Source organism: Nomascus leucogenys, chromosome 2, assembly GCF_006542625.1.
Source record: "Nomascus leucogenys isolate Asia chromosome 2, Asia_NLE_v1, whole genome shotgun sequence".
NCBI classification, from domain to species: domain Eukaryota; kingdom Metazoa; phylum Chordata; class Mammalia; order Primates; family Hylobatidae; genus Nomascus; species Nomascus leucogenys.
The window spans coordinates 74,679,909-74,699,245 of record NC_044382.1 but is presented as its reverse complement, the minus strand read 5'-3'; the positions used below and the strand labels follow the sequence as shown (position 1 = coordinate 74,699,245).

At 52.8% G+C, this 19,337-nt stretch overlaps 1 protein-coding gene across 2 annotated transcripts in view; it reads left to right on the top strand.

Annotated features, from left to right (window-relative positions):
• The first annotated feature begins 834 nt into the window (after positions 1 to 834).
• ITGAX (integrin subunit alpha X) overlaps positions 835 to 19,337 on the top strand; it is a 51,795-nt gene continuing 33,292 nt past the window's right edge. For both annotated transcript variants that reach the window (XM_030797779.1, XM_030797776.1), the window contains exons 1-20: positions 835 to 982; positions 1,585 to 1,690; positions 2,308 to 2,411; positions 2,713 to 2,783; positions 2,934 to 3,045; positions 5,366 to 5,496; positions 5,585 to 5,730; positions 5,975 to 6,128; positions 6,728 to 6,878; positions 7,499 to 7,572; positions 7,738 to 7,867; positions 8,319 to 8,461; positions 8,643 to 8,783; positions 8,873 to 9,082; positions 16,091 to 16,221; positions 16,341 to 16,504; positions 16,637 to 16,791; positions 17,390 to 17,521; positions 17,610 to 17,683; positions 18,257 to 18,398. In XM_030797779.1, coding sequence (XP_030653639.1) covers positions 946 to 982; positions 1,585 to 1,690; positions 2,308 to 2,411; positions 2,713 to 2,783; positions 2,934 to 3,045; positions 5,366 to 5,496; positions 5,585 to 5,730; positions 5,975 to 6,128; positions 6,728 to 6,878; positions 7,499 to 7,572; positions 7,738 to 7,867; positions 8,319 to 8,461; positions 8,643 to 8,783; positions 8,873 to 9,082; positions 16,091 to 16,221; positions 16,341 to 16,504; positions 16,637 to 16,791; positions 17,390 to 17,521; positions 17,610 to 17,683; positions 18,257 to 18,398 — 2,508 coding nt within the window. In that variant the 5' untranslated portion in view covers positions 835 to 945. The remainder of the gene's footprint in view (positions 983 to 1,584; positions 1,691 to 2,307; positions 2,412 to 2,712; positions 2,784 to 2,933; positions 3,046 to 5,365; positions 5,497 to 5,584; positions 5,731 to 5,974; positions 6,129 to 6,727; positions 6,879 to 7,498; positions 7,573 to 7,737; positions 7,868 to 8,318; positions 8,462 to 8,642; positions 8,784 to 8,872; positions 9,083 to 16,090; positions 16,222 to 16,340; positions 16,505 to 16,636; positions 16,792 to 17,389; positions 17,522 to 17,609; positions 17,684 to 18,256; positions 18,399 to 19,337) is intronic.

Sequence of the window (19,337 nt, the reverse complement as noted above, 5' to 3'; positions counted from 1 at the left end):
TATTTCTGAAATTAAAAAAAAAAAAATTGATGTACATTGGGGGGCTTCCAGGGCCTGAGGACTGCTTCCCCTTCCTTTCCTCCCAGTGGCCCTGACCTTGTCTCTTACAACTTCCCACCCTGACTGTCTGGTTCCCATTGCTGATTTCACACACAGACCCTCCTGTCCCCTGCCTCATCCATGTCTGGCTGCCCTGTCATCTCCCGACTTTGGTTGCTTTCAATGCTCAGCTCAAGCGTCACCTCTTCCAGGAAGCCTTCTCAGAAAGCTACACCTTCCCAGCCTGGGTGAGGCATCCTGTGGTCTCTGTGCTTCCCCCTCACAACAATGAACTTGCTGTTTATACATTTGCCTCTCTACTGACCCCAGGGCTGGGGCTTTGTGGTTTATGTTTTCTTCCCCACCTAGCAGAGGGCTTTCGTCTCCAGGCTCAAATTAGGCTTCTTGAATAAATGATGAATAAATGAGTGAATGAATGAATGAACAAATACTCGCTCTGTGCTCCTCCTAGGGACCCGGATGCCCCACTCCTTGGCCCAGACTTTTCAAGTCAGAGTGGAGGCTCCCACCAGGGTTTCCTTTAGGGTCCTGAGGGATTGGCATCTGCCCCGCCCCCCTCCAGTCTGGCTGAAATTTCAAGGTCAAGGGGTGCCTTCTGGCAGTCAAGGGGGAGCCTGGGAGGGGCAGGGCAGGGATTTGCATCCACCTAAGCAAAGGGCATCAAGCCAAGTCATCTGATGAGAGTGACTCCGGTCGGGGGGTGGGGGCGTGTGGGCAGCCGAGCCTGTCCTGGGATCAGTTGCGTTCTCTGCCCGCCCCCTCTGACTCATGCTGACAACCTTCTTCCTGCCCCTGGCAACCTCTCTGCCCACTTACTTCCTAGTACCTTGGTCCAGCTCTGCCTGCAACGGCTCAGGAGCTCAGAGCTCCACGTCTGACCTAGTCATGACCAGGACCAGGGCAGCTCTCCTCCTGTTCACAGGTGAGCCTGGACCCCAACGAAGTAGGACTGGGGACCCAGGCCCAAGGGAGCCAGGGCCCTGAACTGGGGGCTCAGGCTGGGGGGTTAGGATCTGGGTAGGAAGAAAGACTCAGTCAAGCATAAGGGGGAGGCTGGCACATAGGGTTTGAGATTTGGAGTTTGTGGAGGGAGAGGATATTGATGAACCAATTTCGGGGGAGTTCCAGAGATGCTGGAAGAGAGGCCAGCTGTCTCTATACTCCAGAGATTTTTAAAATAGGCAGAATGCGCCAAGCTTGTGCTCTGTGGACAGCATGCTTTGGTCTGCAAGTTTTCCTGGACTCATTCTCACAGCACCTGAGGGGCACGTTGGGGAAAGATCATTTTTAGAGCCTGGGTACTGCTCTGCAGAAATGGAGAACTGAAATTCGATAGCGGATGGTGGGCAAGGGGCCTCCCTGGACCCTTGGAAGGAGAGAAGGGGATGAGTCAGGTGTCCAGAAGACCCAGGCACCCCAGGCATCAGGCTCAGAGGAGAGATGGGGACGCTGGGGCCGGGGGTGGAGGGCAGCCAGGCAGGAGGAAGACCCTTCTCCAAAGCTCTCTTCCCACCTCTTTCCCAGCCTTAGCGACTTCTCTAGGTTTCAACTTGGACACAGAGGAGCTGACAGCCTTCCATGTGGACAGTGCTGGGTTTGGAGACAGCGTGGTCCAGTATGCCAACTCCTGGTGAGGCCCAGGTGGTGCTCGCCTTCGGCTCCATCCATCCTCTACCTGCTCAGGGCCCCATGCCCCCGGCCCTGCCCTGTTATTTGCAAACTCTCCTCTCTGTCTGGTGTAGCGACTGCCCTGGCTAATGAAGATTTGCCTTGAAGGCAGGCACGGTCTCACAGCTAACATTTACAGAGCAGTAAGTGCAGTGCCAGGCTCATCACAGGTGGACGCTGATTTAGTCCACACGACAGCCCGTGAGTAGGAATCAGTCGTGCAACAGACACTTATTTGTTTTTTCTTTCTTTTTTTCTATACATTTAAAAATATATAGAGACAGAGTCTCACTATGTTGGTCTCAAACTCCTGGGCTCAAACAATCCTCCCGCCTCAGCCTCCTAAAGTGCTGGGATTCCAGGTGTGAGCCACCACACCCAGACTCAACAAATATTTCTTGTCTCCATACGCCAGAGAATCCAACAGATAGAAATCCCTTCCACATGGAATTTAAGTTATTAAAATCCATCTTGCAGATGAGGAAGCTGAGGCTCAGAGAGGGAACGCAAACCCGCCGGAGTGGCAGCTGTGCCACAGCGTCCACACTCTTACCTGAAGTGTTCTTTGTCTCCTCGCAGGGTGGTGGTTGGAGCCCCTCAAAAGATAACAGCTGCCAACCAAACGGGTGGCCTCTACCAGTGTGGCTACAGCACCGGTGCCTGTGAGCCCATCGGCCTGCAGGGTGAGTCACCGCCCCTCCCGGGACCCAGGGCCAGGCTCGCAGGCTCCCCTGCTCCAGGGGCCCGTGAACTCACGGCGTTTCACTTCCAGCTTCCACTGTGTCTGAGACCCTCACCCTCAGATATGCTTCCTGGCCCCTCAAGGCCTCCCGGCCCATCGCACCCCCGCAGCTCTGTCAAGACCCAACAGCTTCCTTCACCTTCAGACCTCTTTGTCTCCCAGGTGGAGGTGACCCCTGCCCAAGTCTTCCACAACCTTCTCTGTACCCCCGAGAGTGACCATGCACATATCTGTCCCCACAGTCCCCCTGGAGGCCGTGAACATGTCCCTGGGCCTGTCCCTGGCGGCTACCACCAGCCCTTCCCAGCTGCTGGTGAGTGGCCCTGGGTCACAGGAGGCTTCTGAGGGAGGGAGGGAGGAGCCGGGGCCGCAGGGGCTGGGAGTCTCCTGTAGGGTGGAGGTGCTGGAATGTGAGGGTGGGAGGAAGCAGCGGCAGCCCCCCAGCAGCCCGCTGTGTCCCCAGGCCTGCGGCCCCACAGTGCACCACGCGTGCGGCAGGAACATGTACCTGACCGGACTCTGCTTCCTCCTGGCCGCCGCCCAGCTCACCCAGAGGCTCCCAGCGTCCAGGCAGGGTGAGTGTTGGGACCACCAAAGCTTTGAGGAGCTCATGCACATCCAATTGGGGGTGCGGTGGGCTAGAGACAGTCTTGCCAGAGTGGATCAGAAAGAAGGGATCTGGAAAAAGAGTTACCATGTGTTGCAGTGGTTCCTGACGCTGCTGCCCGCACATCCTGCCCGTCGCCGGCACGCTGCCGGACCTTTCCTGTGACCTTAACCTCTCCAAGCCTCAGTTTCTTCGTGTTGGATGGGGATAATAACACACCCAGCACTGAAAGTAACACAGGATGATTCATGGCCAGGGGTTAGCACAGCAGCTAGCACCAGGCGACAGCCCTATGAAGGCCAGCTGTTGTTATTTTCAGAGGAGAGGATCTATTTTCATCCAATGGGTCCTGGGACATGACCAATCGGTTTGTGCAGTAGTTTAGGAAAGGTCAGTGAAAGTGCAGTGTGAGCAACGTGTGTGTGTGTGCACGTGGGTACATGTGTGTATATGTGTGCACGTGTATACATGTGCACATGCACACATGTACATGCATGTGTGTGCATGTATGTGTGTGTGCATGTGCACATGCTGGTTGAGACGCAGGGCCTGGCTTCCCTGGTGCTGATGGGGAAAAAAGATAAGGAAGCGGAACAGTGGGCTTTTCAGACCTGGCAGGCTGAGGCCTCCCCCTGGTTTCACATTTGCTCTCAAGCCCTTGGTGAGACTGACATCTGGCTGCAAATAGGGTGCGCCTTCCAGCACCTCCGTGGGTCCAGACTCCATCCACAGGGGACTGGGCACCCATCAGAATGCCCAGGACACCTATCTCTCCGGTGGAGGCCTCTGGGGCAGCGGGGATGCTGAGAGGTCGCATGGAAGGGGGTTTCCTCTCCAGGTGCTGGAAGAGCGTCTCTTCTCAGGACAGATGCTGCCTTCACACAGGAGGGGAGTGGGGGCCTGTATTTAAGCTGAGAACAGAATAGGCCCAGTGTGTGGCTGTTGCCTGGGATGATTTGTTTAAAATATTAACAATCAAGGCAGGAGGGTCGTTTGAGGCCTGGAGTTTGAGACCAGCCTGGGCAACATAGTGAGACCTCATCTCTACAAAAAATAAATATAAAATACAGAGTAGCTTGGCATGGTGTTACATACCTCTAGTCCCAACTACTGGGGAGGCTGAGGCAGGAGAATCGCTTGAGCCCGGGAGTTGGAGGCTGTAGGGAGCTTTGATTGCACCACTGCACTCCAGCCTGGGTGACAGAGTGAGACTCCATCTCAATTTAAAAAAAAAAAATTAACAAAACTACCATTCAGCACTGAGCAGTGAGGACAAACACTGGCTAGGGACTGGTGCCAGTTTGTGTCATTGCTGGTGGGGTGACGTTGAGGGAGGAAGGAGGGATGGGTCCAGGGAGGGGCACAGATATCCAGGGTGGTGGAGGGGGAGGCCCTCTGCTTCCTACCATCTGAATTGGAGAAATCTTCCTGTTTTTTGTTTTTTTTTTTTCTTTTTTTTTCGAGACAGTCTTACTCTGTCACTGAGGCTGGAATGCAGTGGTACAATCACAGCTCACTGCAGCCTCCAACTCCTGGGCTGGGACCATAGAGAAGAGCTACCATGCCCAGCTGATTTTTAACAATTTTTAGTAGATGTGAGGTCTAACTATGTTGTCCAGGCTGATCTTGAAATCCTAGGCTCAAGCAATTCTCCTGCCTAGGCCTCCCAAAGTGCTTGGATTACAGGAGTAAGTCACTGCACCCGGTCTGACCTTCACTTTTTTGTCGACGGGGCTGAGCAGCTTCATCACAGCCTTTTTTATTTTTTATTTTTTTGAGATGGAGCCTCATTCTGTTGCCAGGTTGGAGTGCTGTGGCACGATCTCAGCTCACTGCAACCTCCACCTCCCAGGTTCAAGCAATTCTGCCTCTGCCTCCCGAGTAGCTGGGACCACAGGCGCGTGCCACCACACCCAGCTAATTTTTGTATTTTTAGTAGAGATGGGGTTTCACCATGTGGGCCAGCATGGTCTCGATCTCCTGACCTCGTGATCCACCCACCTCGGCCTCCCAAAGTACTGGGATTACAGGCGTAAGCCACTGTGCCCGGCCCATCACAGCCTCTTTAGGCAACTTTAAGAGAACGAAGGGCCTTGTTCCAGGCAAGGGGTTAGGGAAGCCCTGCCCCTGATGAGGAGAGGACCCAGGGTGTGGAGCCTGACTCCCATCGCCAGACTAGGGGCTTAGGGGAGGAAGGGTTTTGGGAGAGTGAGCTCTTATGGCCAAGAGGCCACAGTCCTGGACTCCAGGAGTGTCCCTTGGAGGACTGGTGTCACCTCCTTCCCCAGAGTGCCCAAGACAGGAGCAGGATATTGTGTTCCTGATCGATGGCTCAGGCAGCATCTCCTCCGGCAACTTTGCCACGATGATGAACTTCGTGAGAGCTGTGATAAGCCAGTTCCAGAGACCCAGCACCCAGGTGTGCCATTGCGGGAGGGAGGCTGCTGGGGATGGGTGCTTGGATCCTGGTGAAATGGCCTCAGCCCCGCCCTGTGTGCTTCTCCCAGTTTTCCCTGATGCAGTTCTCCAACCGATTCGAAACACACTTCACTTTCGAGAAATTCAGGCGCAGCTCAAACCCCCTCAGCCTGTTGGCTTCTGTTCGCCAGCTGGGAGGGTTAACATACACGGCCACCGCCATCCAAAAAGTCGTGTGAGTCCTGACTCCTTCCAGGCACAGTCCCAAAGCACCCAGGTCTTCCCTTGGGCCTCATCTGTCTCCATGAGAAGGGGACAGGCAGGGACCGAAATTCAGCCCGTGATACCCTTGCCAAGCTGGGGCCTCTGGGTGGGACTGCGGCCTCCCGAAGGAAAAGGCATCTTCTCATTTTCACGAGGGCACCAGGGGCTAGTGTGGGTTTGTTCACAGGCCTCTAAGACCTCTTCTTTCCTGACAGGCACCAATTGTTCCATGCCTCATATGGGGCCCGTAGAGATGCCACCAAAATTCTCATTGTCATCACTGATGGGAAGAAAGAAGGCGACAGCCTGGATTATAAGCATGTCATCCCCATGGCTGATGCAGCAGGCATCATCCGCTATGCAATTGGGGTAGGGTGTGGGATGGCTTCCCCCTTCTCCCACGGCTTCCTCTCAGGGCAACTTCCCTTTCTATGTATTTTCTTTTCTCTTTGAGACAGGATCTTGCTCTATCACCCAGGAAGTGGTGCAATCCTAGATCACCGCAGCCTCGAATTCCTGGGCTCCAGTGATCCTCCCACCCCAGCCTCCCCAGTAGCTGGGACCACAGGCGTGTGCCATCAAGCCTGGCTATTTTCTTTTTGGTTGAGATGGGGTCTTGCTATGTTGCCCAGGCTGGTCTCAAATTCCTGGCCTCAAGCAATTCTACCACCTTGGTCTCCCAAAGCACAGGGATTACAAGCGTGAACCACCGCCAACAACATCCCTTTCAAGGATAGAAACACCAGCTCTCTCTGCTCTTACTGCCTTAAGGATGAAAACTCTGCCCTAGACTGGAGACCATGATCCTTTCTCCTAAACTCCCTGATGCCGTCTGGGCTTCGTGTTTCTCCTGTGTCCACAGGGTGTGATCATGTTGATCTTGTGGGATTATTGGAGGATGTTGCACCCAGTGCACACAGGCACATTTGATTTATTATTTCTACTGAGTTGATCTTTTCTGGGGACAGGTTGGATCAGCTTTTCAAAACACAAATTCTTGGAAAGAATTAAATGACATTGCATCGAAGCCCTCCCAGGAACACATATTTAAAGTGGAGGACTTTGATGCTCTGAAAGATATTCAAAACCAACTGAAGGAGAAGATCTTTGCCATTGAGGGTGAGTCTGAAGGGAGCTCTTCGCTTGGGGAATCCTCAGCCGTTAACACCTTTTCACTTAGAACCCGAGGCTCCGTGAAACAGGTAGACAGCATCCCGGTACTCCTGCTTTCTGGGGACCCTGATAGCCATGTCTGTCAGCTTGTCCCCACTGACGTCCCCCAGCACTGTCAGAGCCGCCCCAAAGTGGCCCCAGGATGGCCCTGCTCCCCACAGAGAATGATCTCACACCACCACCGGCTCCACTGCAGAACAAAAAGCAGTGCCAGGCCCAACCTAGGAGACCCTTCCACCCATACTGGGCCCTACCCAGCCACGTCCCACCAGCCACTCACTCCCCTGGGCAAGGGGCACACGGACACCTGGCCCCCTCGGGTCTGCATGTAGACCTGTGGGGGGCCCTGATGAGGACCAGATCGGTGCTGCCATCGCTGTCCACATCCATGGAGCAGAGGGGGGCCCCGAAGTTGGAGCTGATCTGGAGGGCAGAGCCTGGTCCCTGTCACAGGCACCAGCTCTCCCTGTAGCCTCCAGTCTTAGCTTCTCCTAAAGCTGAAGTGTTCTTGGACCTGGCAAAGCCCATCTCCCTCCCTCGCACTCAAGCGTCATGCCTTCCCCCAGGTACGGAGACCACAAGCAGTAGCTCCTTCGAATTGGAGATGGCACAGGAGGGCTTCAGCGCTGTGTTCACGCCTGTAAGTAGGGCCCCTTAGGCCGATGATGTGCTGTAAGGGGAGGGGGGGCAGGGAAGGCCAGGGTAGGTGTCAGGTGGGTAAGAGGCGGGGGCGGAAGGCATATCTCTGGTACATGCTGTCTTCCTGCTCCGGCCTCTGTTCAGCCCTGGAATCCTTTTCTCCCAGGATGGCCCCGTTCTGGGGGCCGTGGGGAGCTTCACTTGGTCTGGAGGCGCCTTCCTGTACCCCCCAAATATGAGCCCCACCTTCATCAACATGTCTCAGGAGAATGTGGACATGAGGGACTCTTACCTGGGTGAGAAACAGCCAGGGGTTGGGGACAGGTGGGAGATGCACTGCCCAGGGTGGGGTCCAGGGTTCTGGGGAAGGGGGATGGGGGCTGTGCTGCCTGGGGTGGGTTCCAGGGTTCTGGGGAGGAGGGATGGGGGCTGTGCTGCCTGGGGTGGGGGTCCAGGGTTCTGGGGAGGGGAGATGGGCGCTGTGCTGCCTGGGGTGGGTTCCAGGGTTCTGGGGAGGGGGTATGGGGACTGTGCTGCCTGGGGTGGGGGTCCAGGGTTCTGGGGAGGGGAGATGGGGGCTGTGCTGCCTGGGGTGGTGGGCCTGGGGAGGGGAGAAGGGGGCTGCGCTGCCTGGGGTGGGTTCCAGGGTTCCGGGGAGGGAGGATGGGGGCTGCACTGCCCAGGGTGGGGTCCAGGGTTCTGGGGAGGGGGAATGGGGGCTTTTGTGCTGAGGCCTGGGCCCCTCAGGTTACTCCACCGAGCTGGCCCTCTGGAAAGGGGTGCAGAGCCTGGTCCTGGGGGCCCCCCGCTACCAGCACACCGGGAAGGCTGTCATCTTCACCCAGGTGTCCAGGCAATGGAGGATGAAAGCCGAAGTCATGGGGACCCAGGTTGGGCGTGACAGGAGCCAGAGGGGAGGATGAGGGTGGGGATAGTGGCCGGGGCTGGGGAGAGGATGGAGGGGCTTTGAGGGCCTTGGGGGAGGTCCTGGTACCTGGGGAGAGGTGGGACCTGGCCCACAGGGCTGCCTCTGGCAGGGACAGGCAGCATGACCCAGGCTCTGTCCTCCAGATCGGCTCCTACTTCGGGGCTTCCCTCTGCTCCATGGATGTGGACAGCGACGGCAGCACCGACCTGGTCCTCATCGGGGCCCCCCATTACTACGAGCAGACCCGAGGGGGCCAGGTGTCTGTGTGTCCCTTGCCCAGGGGGGTGAGTGGCTGATGGGCCTGGGCTGGGTGGGGTCTGGTGTGGGTGGAGGGGTTGGGCGGGTTGGGCCTGGCACTGCTTTTGTTCTGCAGTGGAGAAGGTGGTGGTGTGATGCTGTTCTCTACGGGGAGCAGGGCCACCCCTGGGGTCGCTTTGGGGCGGCTCTGACAGTGCTGGGGGATGTGAATGGGGACAAGCTGACGGACGTGGCCATCGGGGCCCCAGGAGAGGAGGAGAACCGGGGTGCTGTCTACCTGTTTCACGGAGTCTTGGGACCCAGCATCAGCCCCTCCCACAGCCAGGTGAGGCCGTGTCCCATTTCTGTCACTAGAGCAGCCTGCTTCTTGCCTCTCCCACTCTGTCATACTGGAAAACTTTCCCTTTTTACTTTTTCTTACCTCCCTTGCCCAGCTCTGAGCACCTTGTAGTAGTGGCGTGGTCTCAGCTCACTGCAACCTCCATCTCCCAGGTTCAAGCGATTCTCTGCCTCAGCCTTCAGAGTAGCTGGGATTACAGGCATGCACCACCATGTCCGGTTAATTTTTGTATTTTAGTAGAGACAGGCTTTCGCCACGTTGGCTAGGCTGGTCTTGAACTCCTGGCCTCAGGTGATCTGCCTGTCTCGGCCTCCCAAAGTGCTGGGATTATAGGCGTGAGCCATGATGCCCAGGCCCCTGCCAGTTTTACAAGGTACACAGGTCAGGCACAGAAAACCCATTTTACAGATGGAATCTGGGACACTGGGAAGACAAGGGCCTTGGTTTGTTGGAGGTTCAGAGTGGGTCCGAGACGGCGAAGGGTGCTCTGGCCTCCTGACCTCTAACCCGGTGCGCAGTCTCCCGGCTCCCTGCTGCTCACCACTTAGGTCCAGTCGTTTCAACCTTCCCTTCCACTCGCCCCTCGCCTCCCTGGGTGCTACATGATTTTATTCCCTTCCTGCCATTGAGGTCCCACGAAATGCCCATCCATCCCTGCAGCCGCCCTCCACCCAAGGGAGCAGGTTCCCTGAGAACGAAGGGCTGCTTTTCTTGGCAAAAGTCAAGAAAGCCCTGTTAAAAAATAGGCAAAGGGGCTGCTCCAAGTGGCTCAGATCTGTAATTCCAACACTTTGGGAGGCCGAGGCAGGAGGATCACTTGAGGCCAGGAGTTTCAGGCCAGCCTGGGCAACATAGGGAGACCCCATCTCTAGAAAAAATTTTAAAAATTAGACAGGCATTGTGGTGCTGTAGTAACTCTAGTCCCAATTACTCGGGAGGCTGAGGTGGGAGATCACCTGAGCCCAGGAGGTTGAGGCTGCAGTGAGCTATGATTGCGTCACTTCACTTCAGCCCAGGTGAAAGAGCACAACCCTGTGTCAAAAAAAAAAAAGGCGGGGGGGGCAAAGGATTTGGATAGGGATAGACGTTTCTCCAAAGAAGAGGTACAAAGGGCCAATGAGTGCATAAAATGATTCTCAATGTCATTAGTCATCAGCAAATCGAACCCAGGAGGTGGAGCTTGCAGTGAGCCGAGATTGCGCCACTGCACTCCAGCCTGGGTGACAGAGCGAGACTCCGTCTCAAAACAAACAAACAAACAAACAAACAAACAAAAAACTATAACTATAATGAGATGCCACTTCTCACCTACTAGAATGGCTAGAAACAAAGGCAGATAATGACAGGTGTTGGTGAGGTTGTGGAGAACCGGGCATCCTCCCGCACTGCTGGGGATGATGTAAATCCACGCAGCTGCTTTGGAAATCAGTATGGCAGGTCCTCAAAACATTAAACACAGGCTGGGCACAGTGGCTCACGCCTGTAACCCCAGCACTTTGGGAGGCCGAGGCGGGTGGATAACCTGAGGAGTCTGAGACCAGCCTGGCCAACACAGTGAAACCCCATCTGTACTAAAAATACAAAAAAAAAAAAAAAATTAGCTGGGCATGGTGGTGGGTGCCTGTAATCCCAGCTACTCGGGAGGCTGAGGCAGGAGAATCTGTTGAACCTGGGAGGTGGAGGTTGTGGTAAGCCGAGATCGCGGCACTGCACTCCAGCCTAGGCAACAAGAGCAAAACTCTGTCTCAAACAAACAAACAAAAAGTTAAACATAGAGTTGCCATGTGATCTGGCAATTCCACCTATAAAACATGCTAAGTGAGGGAAGCCAGACACAGAAGGCCACATGTATTCAGGCCAAATGTCCAGAACAGGCAGATCTGTAGAAACGGAAAGTAGATGAGCAGTTTCACAGGGCTGGGTGTGGGGGAAAGTCAGGGGCATGAGGGTGACTGCTAATGGGTGTGGAGTCTCTTTTTGGGGTAGTGGAAATGTTCTAAAATTGATTGTGGTAGTGGTTTCACACCTCTCTAAACATACCAAAAGCCACTAAGTCATATACTTTAAAGGGGTGAGTTGTATGCTATATGGTCTATAGCTCAAAAAAGCTGTTACCAAAAAGAAAAAAGTGCCAAGGAAGGTCCCTGCAGTTCTGTCACACACCAGCTGTCTGATCTTTGACAGGTAACTCACCCTCTCTGTGCTCAGTTTTCTCACTGGTAAAATGGTGATACTAATAGAACCAACCTTATTGAGCTGCTGCTCTGAGGATTAAATGAGTTAGTATGCATGAAGTGCTTATCACAGTGCCTGGCACACAATAGGTGTCATGTTGTTATAATCTGTTTTAATTTTCATTAAGATAATTTAACAACTGGCCAGACGCGGTGGCTCTCGCCTGTAATCCCAGTACTTTGGGAGGCTGAGGCAGGCAGATCACTTGAGGTCAGGAGTTCCAGACTAGGCTGGCCAACATGGGGAAACCCTGTCTCTACCAAAAATACAAAAATTGGCTGTGCGTGGTGGCGCATGCCTGTAATCCCAGCTACTCGGGAGGCTGAGGCAGGAAAATGGCTTGAATCCAGGAGTCGGAGGTTGCAGTGAGCTGAGATTGCACTCCAGCCTGGGTGATAGAGTGAGACTCCATCTCAAAACAAACAAACAAAAAACACATAGTTTAACAACTGAAAGGGAATCTAAAGAAGAGGGTGAAAGACTGTTGAGAATAACAACGGCCCACGTGTTGTCATGAAACTGCAAACAGTTCGTACCAATTCCCACGACCCATCACATGCAGGCATACCTTGTTTTATGTGCTTTGCAGATACTGCATTTTTTACACGTTGAAGGTAGGCAGCGACCCTGCACTGAGCAAGTCTATCAGTGCTGTTTTCCCAGCTGTGTGCACTCACTTTGTGTCTCTGTGTTACCTTCGGTAATTCTCACAATGTTTCAAACTTTTTTGTAATTATCATGTCTGTGATGGTGATCTGTGACCAGTGATCTTCGATGTTACTATTGTCCTCGTTTTGGGGCACCATGAAGCACGTCCATATATGAAGGTGAACTTCATCAATGTGTGTGTTCTGACTGCTCCACCACCGATAGCTCCCCTGTCTCTCTCCCTCTCCTGTGGCCTCCCTATTCCCTGCAATGCAATGATATTGAAATTAAGCCAAATAATAACTCTACAATGGTCTTCAAGTGTTCAAGTGAAAGGAAGAGTCGCATGTCTCTCACTATTTATTTATTTATTGAGGCAGGGTCTCACTCTGTCACCCAGCCTGGAGTACACTGGTGTGATCTTGGCTTACTGAAACTTCTCCCTCTGGGGTTCAAGTGATTCTCCTGCCTCAGCCTCCTGAGTAGCTGGCATTACAGATGGGTGCCACCAGGCCTGGCTAATTTTTGTGTTTTTAGTAGAGATGGGGTTTTGCCATGTTGGCCAGGCTAGTCTTGAACTCCTGACTCTAAGTGATCTGCCTGCCTTGGCCTCCCAAAGCACTGGGATTACAGCATGAGCCACCACATCTGGCCACATATCTCTCACTTTAGATCAAAACCTAGAAATGATTAAGCTTGGTGAAGAAGCCATGTCAAAAGCCAACACGGGCTGAAGGCCTTTTGCACCAAACAGCCAAATTCTGAATGCAAAGAAAAAGTTATTGAAGGAAATTAAGAGTGCTACTCCAGTGAACATATGAATGATAAGAAAGTGAAACAGCCTAATTGCTGATATGAAGGAAGTTTGAGTGATCTGGATGGAAGATCAAACCAGCCACAACATCCCCTTAAGCCAAAGCCTAATCCAGAGCAAGATCCGAATGCTCTTCAGTTCTATGAAGGCTGAGAGAGGTGAGGAAGCTGCAGAAGAAACGTTGGAAGTCAGCAGAGGTGGAAGTCAGCAGGGTTCATGAGGTTTAAGGAAAGAAGCAATCTCCACAACATAAAAGCACAAGGTGAAGCAGCAAGTACAGATGGAGAAGGCGCAGCAAGTTCTGATGAAGGTGGCTACACTCAACAACAGGTTTTCAATGTAGATGAGATGGCCATCGATGGAAGAAGATGCCATCTAGGACTTTCAGAGAAGTCAATGCCTGGCTTCAAAGCTTCAAAGGACAGGCTGACTCTCTTGTTAGGGGCTAAAGCAGCTGGTAGGACTTCAAGGTATAGCCAGTGCTCATTTACCATTTGGAAAATCCCAGGGCCCTGAAGAATGATGCTAAATCCACCCTTCCTGTGCTCTAGAAATGGAACAAAGCTGGGGTGACAGCACATCTGTTTACAGCATGGTTGACTGAGTGTTTTAAGCCCATTCTGGAGACCTGCTGCTCAGAAAAATAGATTTCTTTCCAAAGTTTGCTGCTTATTGACAGTGCACCTGGTCACCCAAGAGCTCTGATGGAGATGTTCAAGGAGATTAGTGTTGTTTCCATGCCTGCAAACACAACACCCATTCTGCAGTCCATGGACCAAGGAGTAATTTTGACTTTCAAGTCTCATTATTTCAGAAATACATTTCATAAGGCTATAGCTGCCATAGATAGTGATTCTTCTGATGGATCTGGGCAAAGTCAATTGAAAACCTTCTGGAAAAAAATTCACAATTTTAGGTGCCATTAAGAACATTCGTGATTCATGAGAGGGGGTCAAAATATCAACATTAACAAGAGTTTGGGAGAAGCTGATTCCAATTCTCACGGATGACTTTGAGTGGCTCAAGGCTTCAGGGGAGGAAGTGACTGCGGATGTGGTGGAAATAGAGAACCAGAATTAGAAGTGGAGCCTGAATTGCTGCGGTCTCGATGAAACTTGCACAGATGAGGACCTGCTTCTTACGGATGAGGAAAGAAAGTGTTTTTTTTTTCAGATGGAATACATTCCTGGTGAAGATGATATAAATATTGTTGAAATGACAACACAAGATTAAGCATATTACATAAACGGGCCGGTCACAGTGGCTCACCCCTGTAATCCCAGCACTTTGGGAGGCTGAGGTGGGCAGACCACTTGAGGTCAGGAGTTCGAGACCAGCCTGGCCTACATAGGGAAACCTCATCTCTACTAAAAAAATTAGCTGGGTGTGGTGGTGGATGTCTATAATCCCAGCTACTCAGGAGGCTGAGGCAAGAGAATCGCTTGAACCCGGGAGGCAAAGGTTGCAGTGAGCCGAGATCACACCACTGCACTCTAGCCTGGGCGACCGAATGAAAGTGTGTCTCAAAAAAAAAAAAAAAGAAGAATATTATATAAATGTAATTGATAAATCAGCATAGAATTTGAGAGGATTGACTCCAACTTTCAAAGAAGCTCTACTGTGGGCAAAATGTTATCAACCAGCATCACATTCTCCAGAGAAATTTCATGAAAGGAAGAGTCCATCCAGGCAGCGAACTTCCTCACTGTCTTATTCTAGGAAATTGCCATAGCCACCCCAACCTCCAGCAGTTGCCACTGTGATCAGTCAGCCATGTCACCATCAGGCAAGACCCTCCACCAGCAAAAAGATTATGCCTTGCTAAAGGCTTAAACGATTGTTAGCATCTTTTACCAATCAAATATTTTATTTTTATTTTTGAACTTTTATTTTAGATTTAGATGGGGTACCTCTAGCCTTTGTAGACTTCCTCAGTAATTGGTAAATTTCTCTTTTTATTTTGTTATTATTCCTTTTTTTCTTTTCTTTTTCTTTTTTTAATTTTTATTGTTTGGAGGCAGAGTCTCATTATGTCACTTAGGCTGGAGTGCAGTGGCACAATCATAGCTGACTGCAGCCTCGAATTCCTGGGCTCAAGAGATCCTCCTGCCAAAGCCTCCTGAGTAGCTGGGACCACAGTCACAAGCCAGTGTGCCCTGCCCATTATTATTACATTTTTTATTTTTTCGAGACAAAGTCTCGCTCTGTCACCCAGGCTGGAGTGCCGTGGTGCAATCTCCACTCACTGCAACCTCCGCCTCCCGGATTCAAGCGATTCTCCTGCCTCAGCCTCCTGAGCAGCTTGGATTGCAGGTGTGTGCCATCATGCCCAGCTAATTTTTGTGTATTTAGTAGAAACGGGGTTTCACCATGTTGGCCAGGCTGGTCTGGAACTCCTGACCTCAGATGACCCACCCGCCTCGGCCTCCCAAAGTGTTGGGATTACAGGCTTGAGCCACCGCGTATGGCTATTATTATTACTTTTAATGTCTGCTAGTTCCAGGGTGCACAGAGATTTAAAGGGCACATTCTTCCAGGGACTGGGCATAACATGAGCACTGGGAATGAAGGTGATAGGTTCTACAGGGGAGGCAGTGCCCAGGAGGGTGGATCTGGGTGTGGGTGCGACCACTCCCTATCCCACCCCAGCTTTTTCTTGTCCTTTGAAGAGACAGTGACAGCAAGACACAAAAAGGGGACTTGGGCCTGGGGTCGGATGGTCTGGTGTTAGGTCTGGAGTCGGCCTCTTAAAGGCTACATGGGGTTGACACTGTCCCAAACCTCTCTCCTGCATCTTTGCAACGAGGGAGGTGAGGTTGGACGAACTCTGAGGTCCCTTTCAGCCTTAATACTCATTGTGATATATTATTGACTGCTGGCCGTATCCTGGGTGCTGTTCTAAGAACCGTAGGAATTCCTCTCCTGCGCACGGCTAAACTCTGAGCTAATAGTATCATTATGTGAAAGATGAGGAAACGGAGGCACAGACAGATTGAGTCCTTGCCCACGGCCTCGTGGCTCATATGTGGAGGAGTCAGAATTGGAACTAGAGACTGATTGAATGAATGACACTCGGGTCACCAGGACACCCTTCCAATCTCCACTCTTACATCTGTTTCTTAGCAATCATCTCCCAACTCCTACCTCCTCTTTTCAGGTTCTTCTTGGTGACATCTGTTCACAACTCACCCCTTCTCTCCCTTTCCGATGGTCCTACCTCCATATTCCCCTTGTTACTTATTTCCAACTTCTTCCCCCACTTTCCATCTTGATTCACCCTTCTCTCTTCTGGCCAGCGGATCGCCGGCTCCCAGCTCTCCTCCAGGCTGCAGTATTTTGGGCAGGCTCTGAGTGGGGGTCAAGACCTCACCCAGGATGGACTGGTGGACCTGGCTGTGGGGGCCCGAGGCCAGGTGCTCCTGCTCAGGTGAGAGCAGCCTTTCTCGGAGGCTCCCCAGGTGGTCCTAGGTCCAGATGGGGGTGCCCACCCCACGTGGTGCTCCCAGGAGCCGATGGCCTGTCCTCAGCTCGGTGCTCTGCCCGCAGGACCAGACCTGTGCTCTGGGTGCAGGTGAGCATGAAGTTCATACCTGCTGAGATCCCCAGGTCTGTGTTTGAGTGTCGGGAGCAGGTGGTCTCTGACCAGATCCTGGGACAGTCCAGCATCTGCCTTTACATTGACACAAGTTCCAAGAACCTGCTTAGGAGCCGTGAGTCCCCTCCCCTCCAACCCAGGACACCCTGACCTCTGGAGTCCCCCATCCCAGGCCCCTGTCTCCCACCCTGCCCATTGTCCACCCAAGGAGTTCCTGTCTCAACGCTGTCCCTGGGACTGCCTACAGGTGACCTCCAAAGCTCTGTGACCTTGGACCTGGCCCTCGACCCTGGCCGCCTGAGTCCCCGTGCCACCTTCCAGGAAACAAAGAACCGGAGTCTGAGCCGAGTTCGAGTCCTCGGGCTGGAGACACATTGTGAAAACTTCAACCTGCTGCTCCCGGTGCGTCTGGGCATGAACGTGGGTGGCGGCCACGCTGGGGCTGGCAGAAGGCAAGGCAGGGAGAGAACAGGCTGCATTCCGGCCTCCCTGTGGCTCAGCCCAGCACAGCACCAGCCATGCAGGACATGCTTACTGCTTGTTAGCCAGAGAGTGAGTGAGCGAGCAAATGAGTGATGAGATTGGCTGCAATTGCCAGGGGCCACACGGTTGGATTTCAGGAAAGAGAATTGGGCAGCCTGAGAGAACTCTGGGGCTTCCGGCTGGGCTTTTTTTCAGGCATTCACTGGACACGTGTTTTTCCAGCTGCTCCTGGGAGACAGGCCCTGCCCTGGGGGCCAGGGGCATAGGGGTGGCCAAAACAGTCATTGCTGATCGGGAGGTCTGCGGGGAGGAGGAAAAAAACAAAGACAAACCAGGGGAGAGAACAGAGAGGGTGTCAGGGAGGCCTCCTGAAGGCGGTGACGCTGAGCAGGCCCTGGAGGAAGCGGAAGCCGCGTGGGAGCTGGGCAGGGGCAGGATAAGAACTGTGGATGGGGCCGAGCGCAGCTCTGCACAGTGCTCCCCTTACCCTCCGCTCTCCCCCACACCTGTCCCCCAGACCTGCGTGGAGGACTCTGTGACCCCCATCACCTTGCGTCTGAACTTCACGCTGATGGGCAAGCCCCTCCCTGCCTTCAGAAACCTTCGGCCTATGCTGGCCGCCGATGCTCAGAGATACTTCACGGCCTCCGTGAGTCCTGGCGCTGGGTTCTCCCAGAGAGGGCGCACAGCGTGAGGCCTGGGTTTCGGAGAAAACCCCCCATTGCCTTCCCACGCAGCTACCCTTTGAGAAGAACTGTGGAGCTGACCATATCTGCCAGGACGATCTCGGCATCTCCTTCAGCTTCCCAGGGTGAGCGCCCCCACCTTAGACCTGCCCTACTGCCCCAGCCTCCTTCTTGGAATCTGGGACTCCTGTCTCTGGCTCTCCCTAACATTGTCTCATTCTATACTCAAAACCCAGGTGTCTTGGCTGGGCACGGTGGCTCACGCCTGTAATCCCAGCACTTTAGGAGGCCGAGGTGGGAGGATCTTTTGAGGCTAGGAGTTAGGGATCAGCCTGGGCAACAGAGCGAGATCCCATTTCCACAAAAACAAAACAAAACAACAACAACAACAAAAAAATCACTTGAGTGTGGTAGAGCATGCCTATAGTCCCAGCTACTTGGGAGGCTGAAGCTTAAGGATTGCTTGAGCTCTGGAGTTGGAGGCTGCAGTGAGCCATGATCACGCCACTCCACTCCAATCTGGGTGAAAGAGCAGGACTCTGTCTCTCAAAAAAAAAAAAAAAAAAAAAAAAGAAGAAGAAGAACCCAGGTGTCCTGTCCCCTGTCTATCTCCCACATCCCCATCCACCCTTTTATCCCAGACCATTTCTAGCCTCAGTCACAGAATCATCTTCTCCTTCCCCTCCCCTGATACCCAGCTTGAAGACCCTGCTGGTGGGGAGTAACCTGGAGCTGAACACAGAAGTGATGGTGTGGAACGACGGGGAAGACTCCTACGGAACCACCATCACCTTCTCCCACCCGGCAGGACTGTCCTACCGCTACGTGGCAGAGGGCCAGGTGCTCCCTCTGGGGAAGGAGGAGGAGGCTGGGCTGGGCATTAGCGTAGATTCCCGTGCGGTTCAGAACCTGGGCTGGGCTTGGAGGTGGTAGTGCCATCTGGGGCATGCCTCCGCTCGTGTGGTGTGCAACTTTGGGCATCACAGTTTAAGGACACTGACTATCAGGAATGATTTCCTGAGAGGCCACTAATGTGGAGACAGACGGGAACCTCCCCAAATTTCTTTCTATTCCATATTATATCAATATTCTTCTTTTAAAGGAAAACATATCTCAGCCTTCAAATATTTTAAAACACTGTTCTGTAGAAGCAAGGGGTTGAATTTATTGGTCACTCTACATTAAGGCTTGGCAACCTTTTTCTGTAAAGGGCTAGAGAGTAAATATTTCAGCTTCGTGGTCCACGTGGTCTGTGTCACAGCTGCTAACCTCTGGTGTTGTGGAATGAAAGCAGCCATTGACATGGATGAGTTTATGAATGAATATACCTGCGATGCAGTAAAACTTTATAAAAAATAGGTAGTGGCTGTTGTTTGCCCATCTCTGCTTTAGAATGCAGAACTAGGACCACAGGGAGTCAAAGAGAACCAGATTTTTTAAACAAAAGTGTTATTATGGCTGGGAGTGGTGGCTCATGCCTGTAATCCCAGGACTTTGGGAGGCTGAGGCAGGCGGATCACCTGAGGTCAGGAGTTTGAGACCAGCCTGGCCAACATGGTGAAACCCCATCTCTACGAAAAATACAAAAATTAGCTGGGTGTGGTGGCGGGCGCCTGTGATCCCAGCTACTGAGGAGGCCGAGGCGGGAGAAGTGCTTGAACTCAGAAGACGGAGGTTGCAGTGAGCCGAGATTGTGCCACTGCACTCCAGCCTGGACAACAGAGTAAGACTCTGTCTCAAAAAAAAAAAAGTTATTAAGAAAAATTTAAAACATTTACA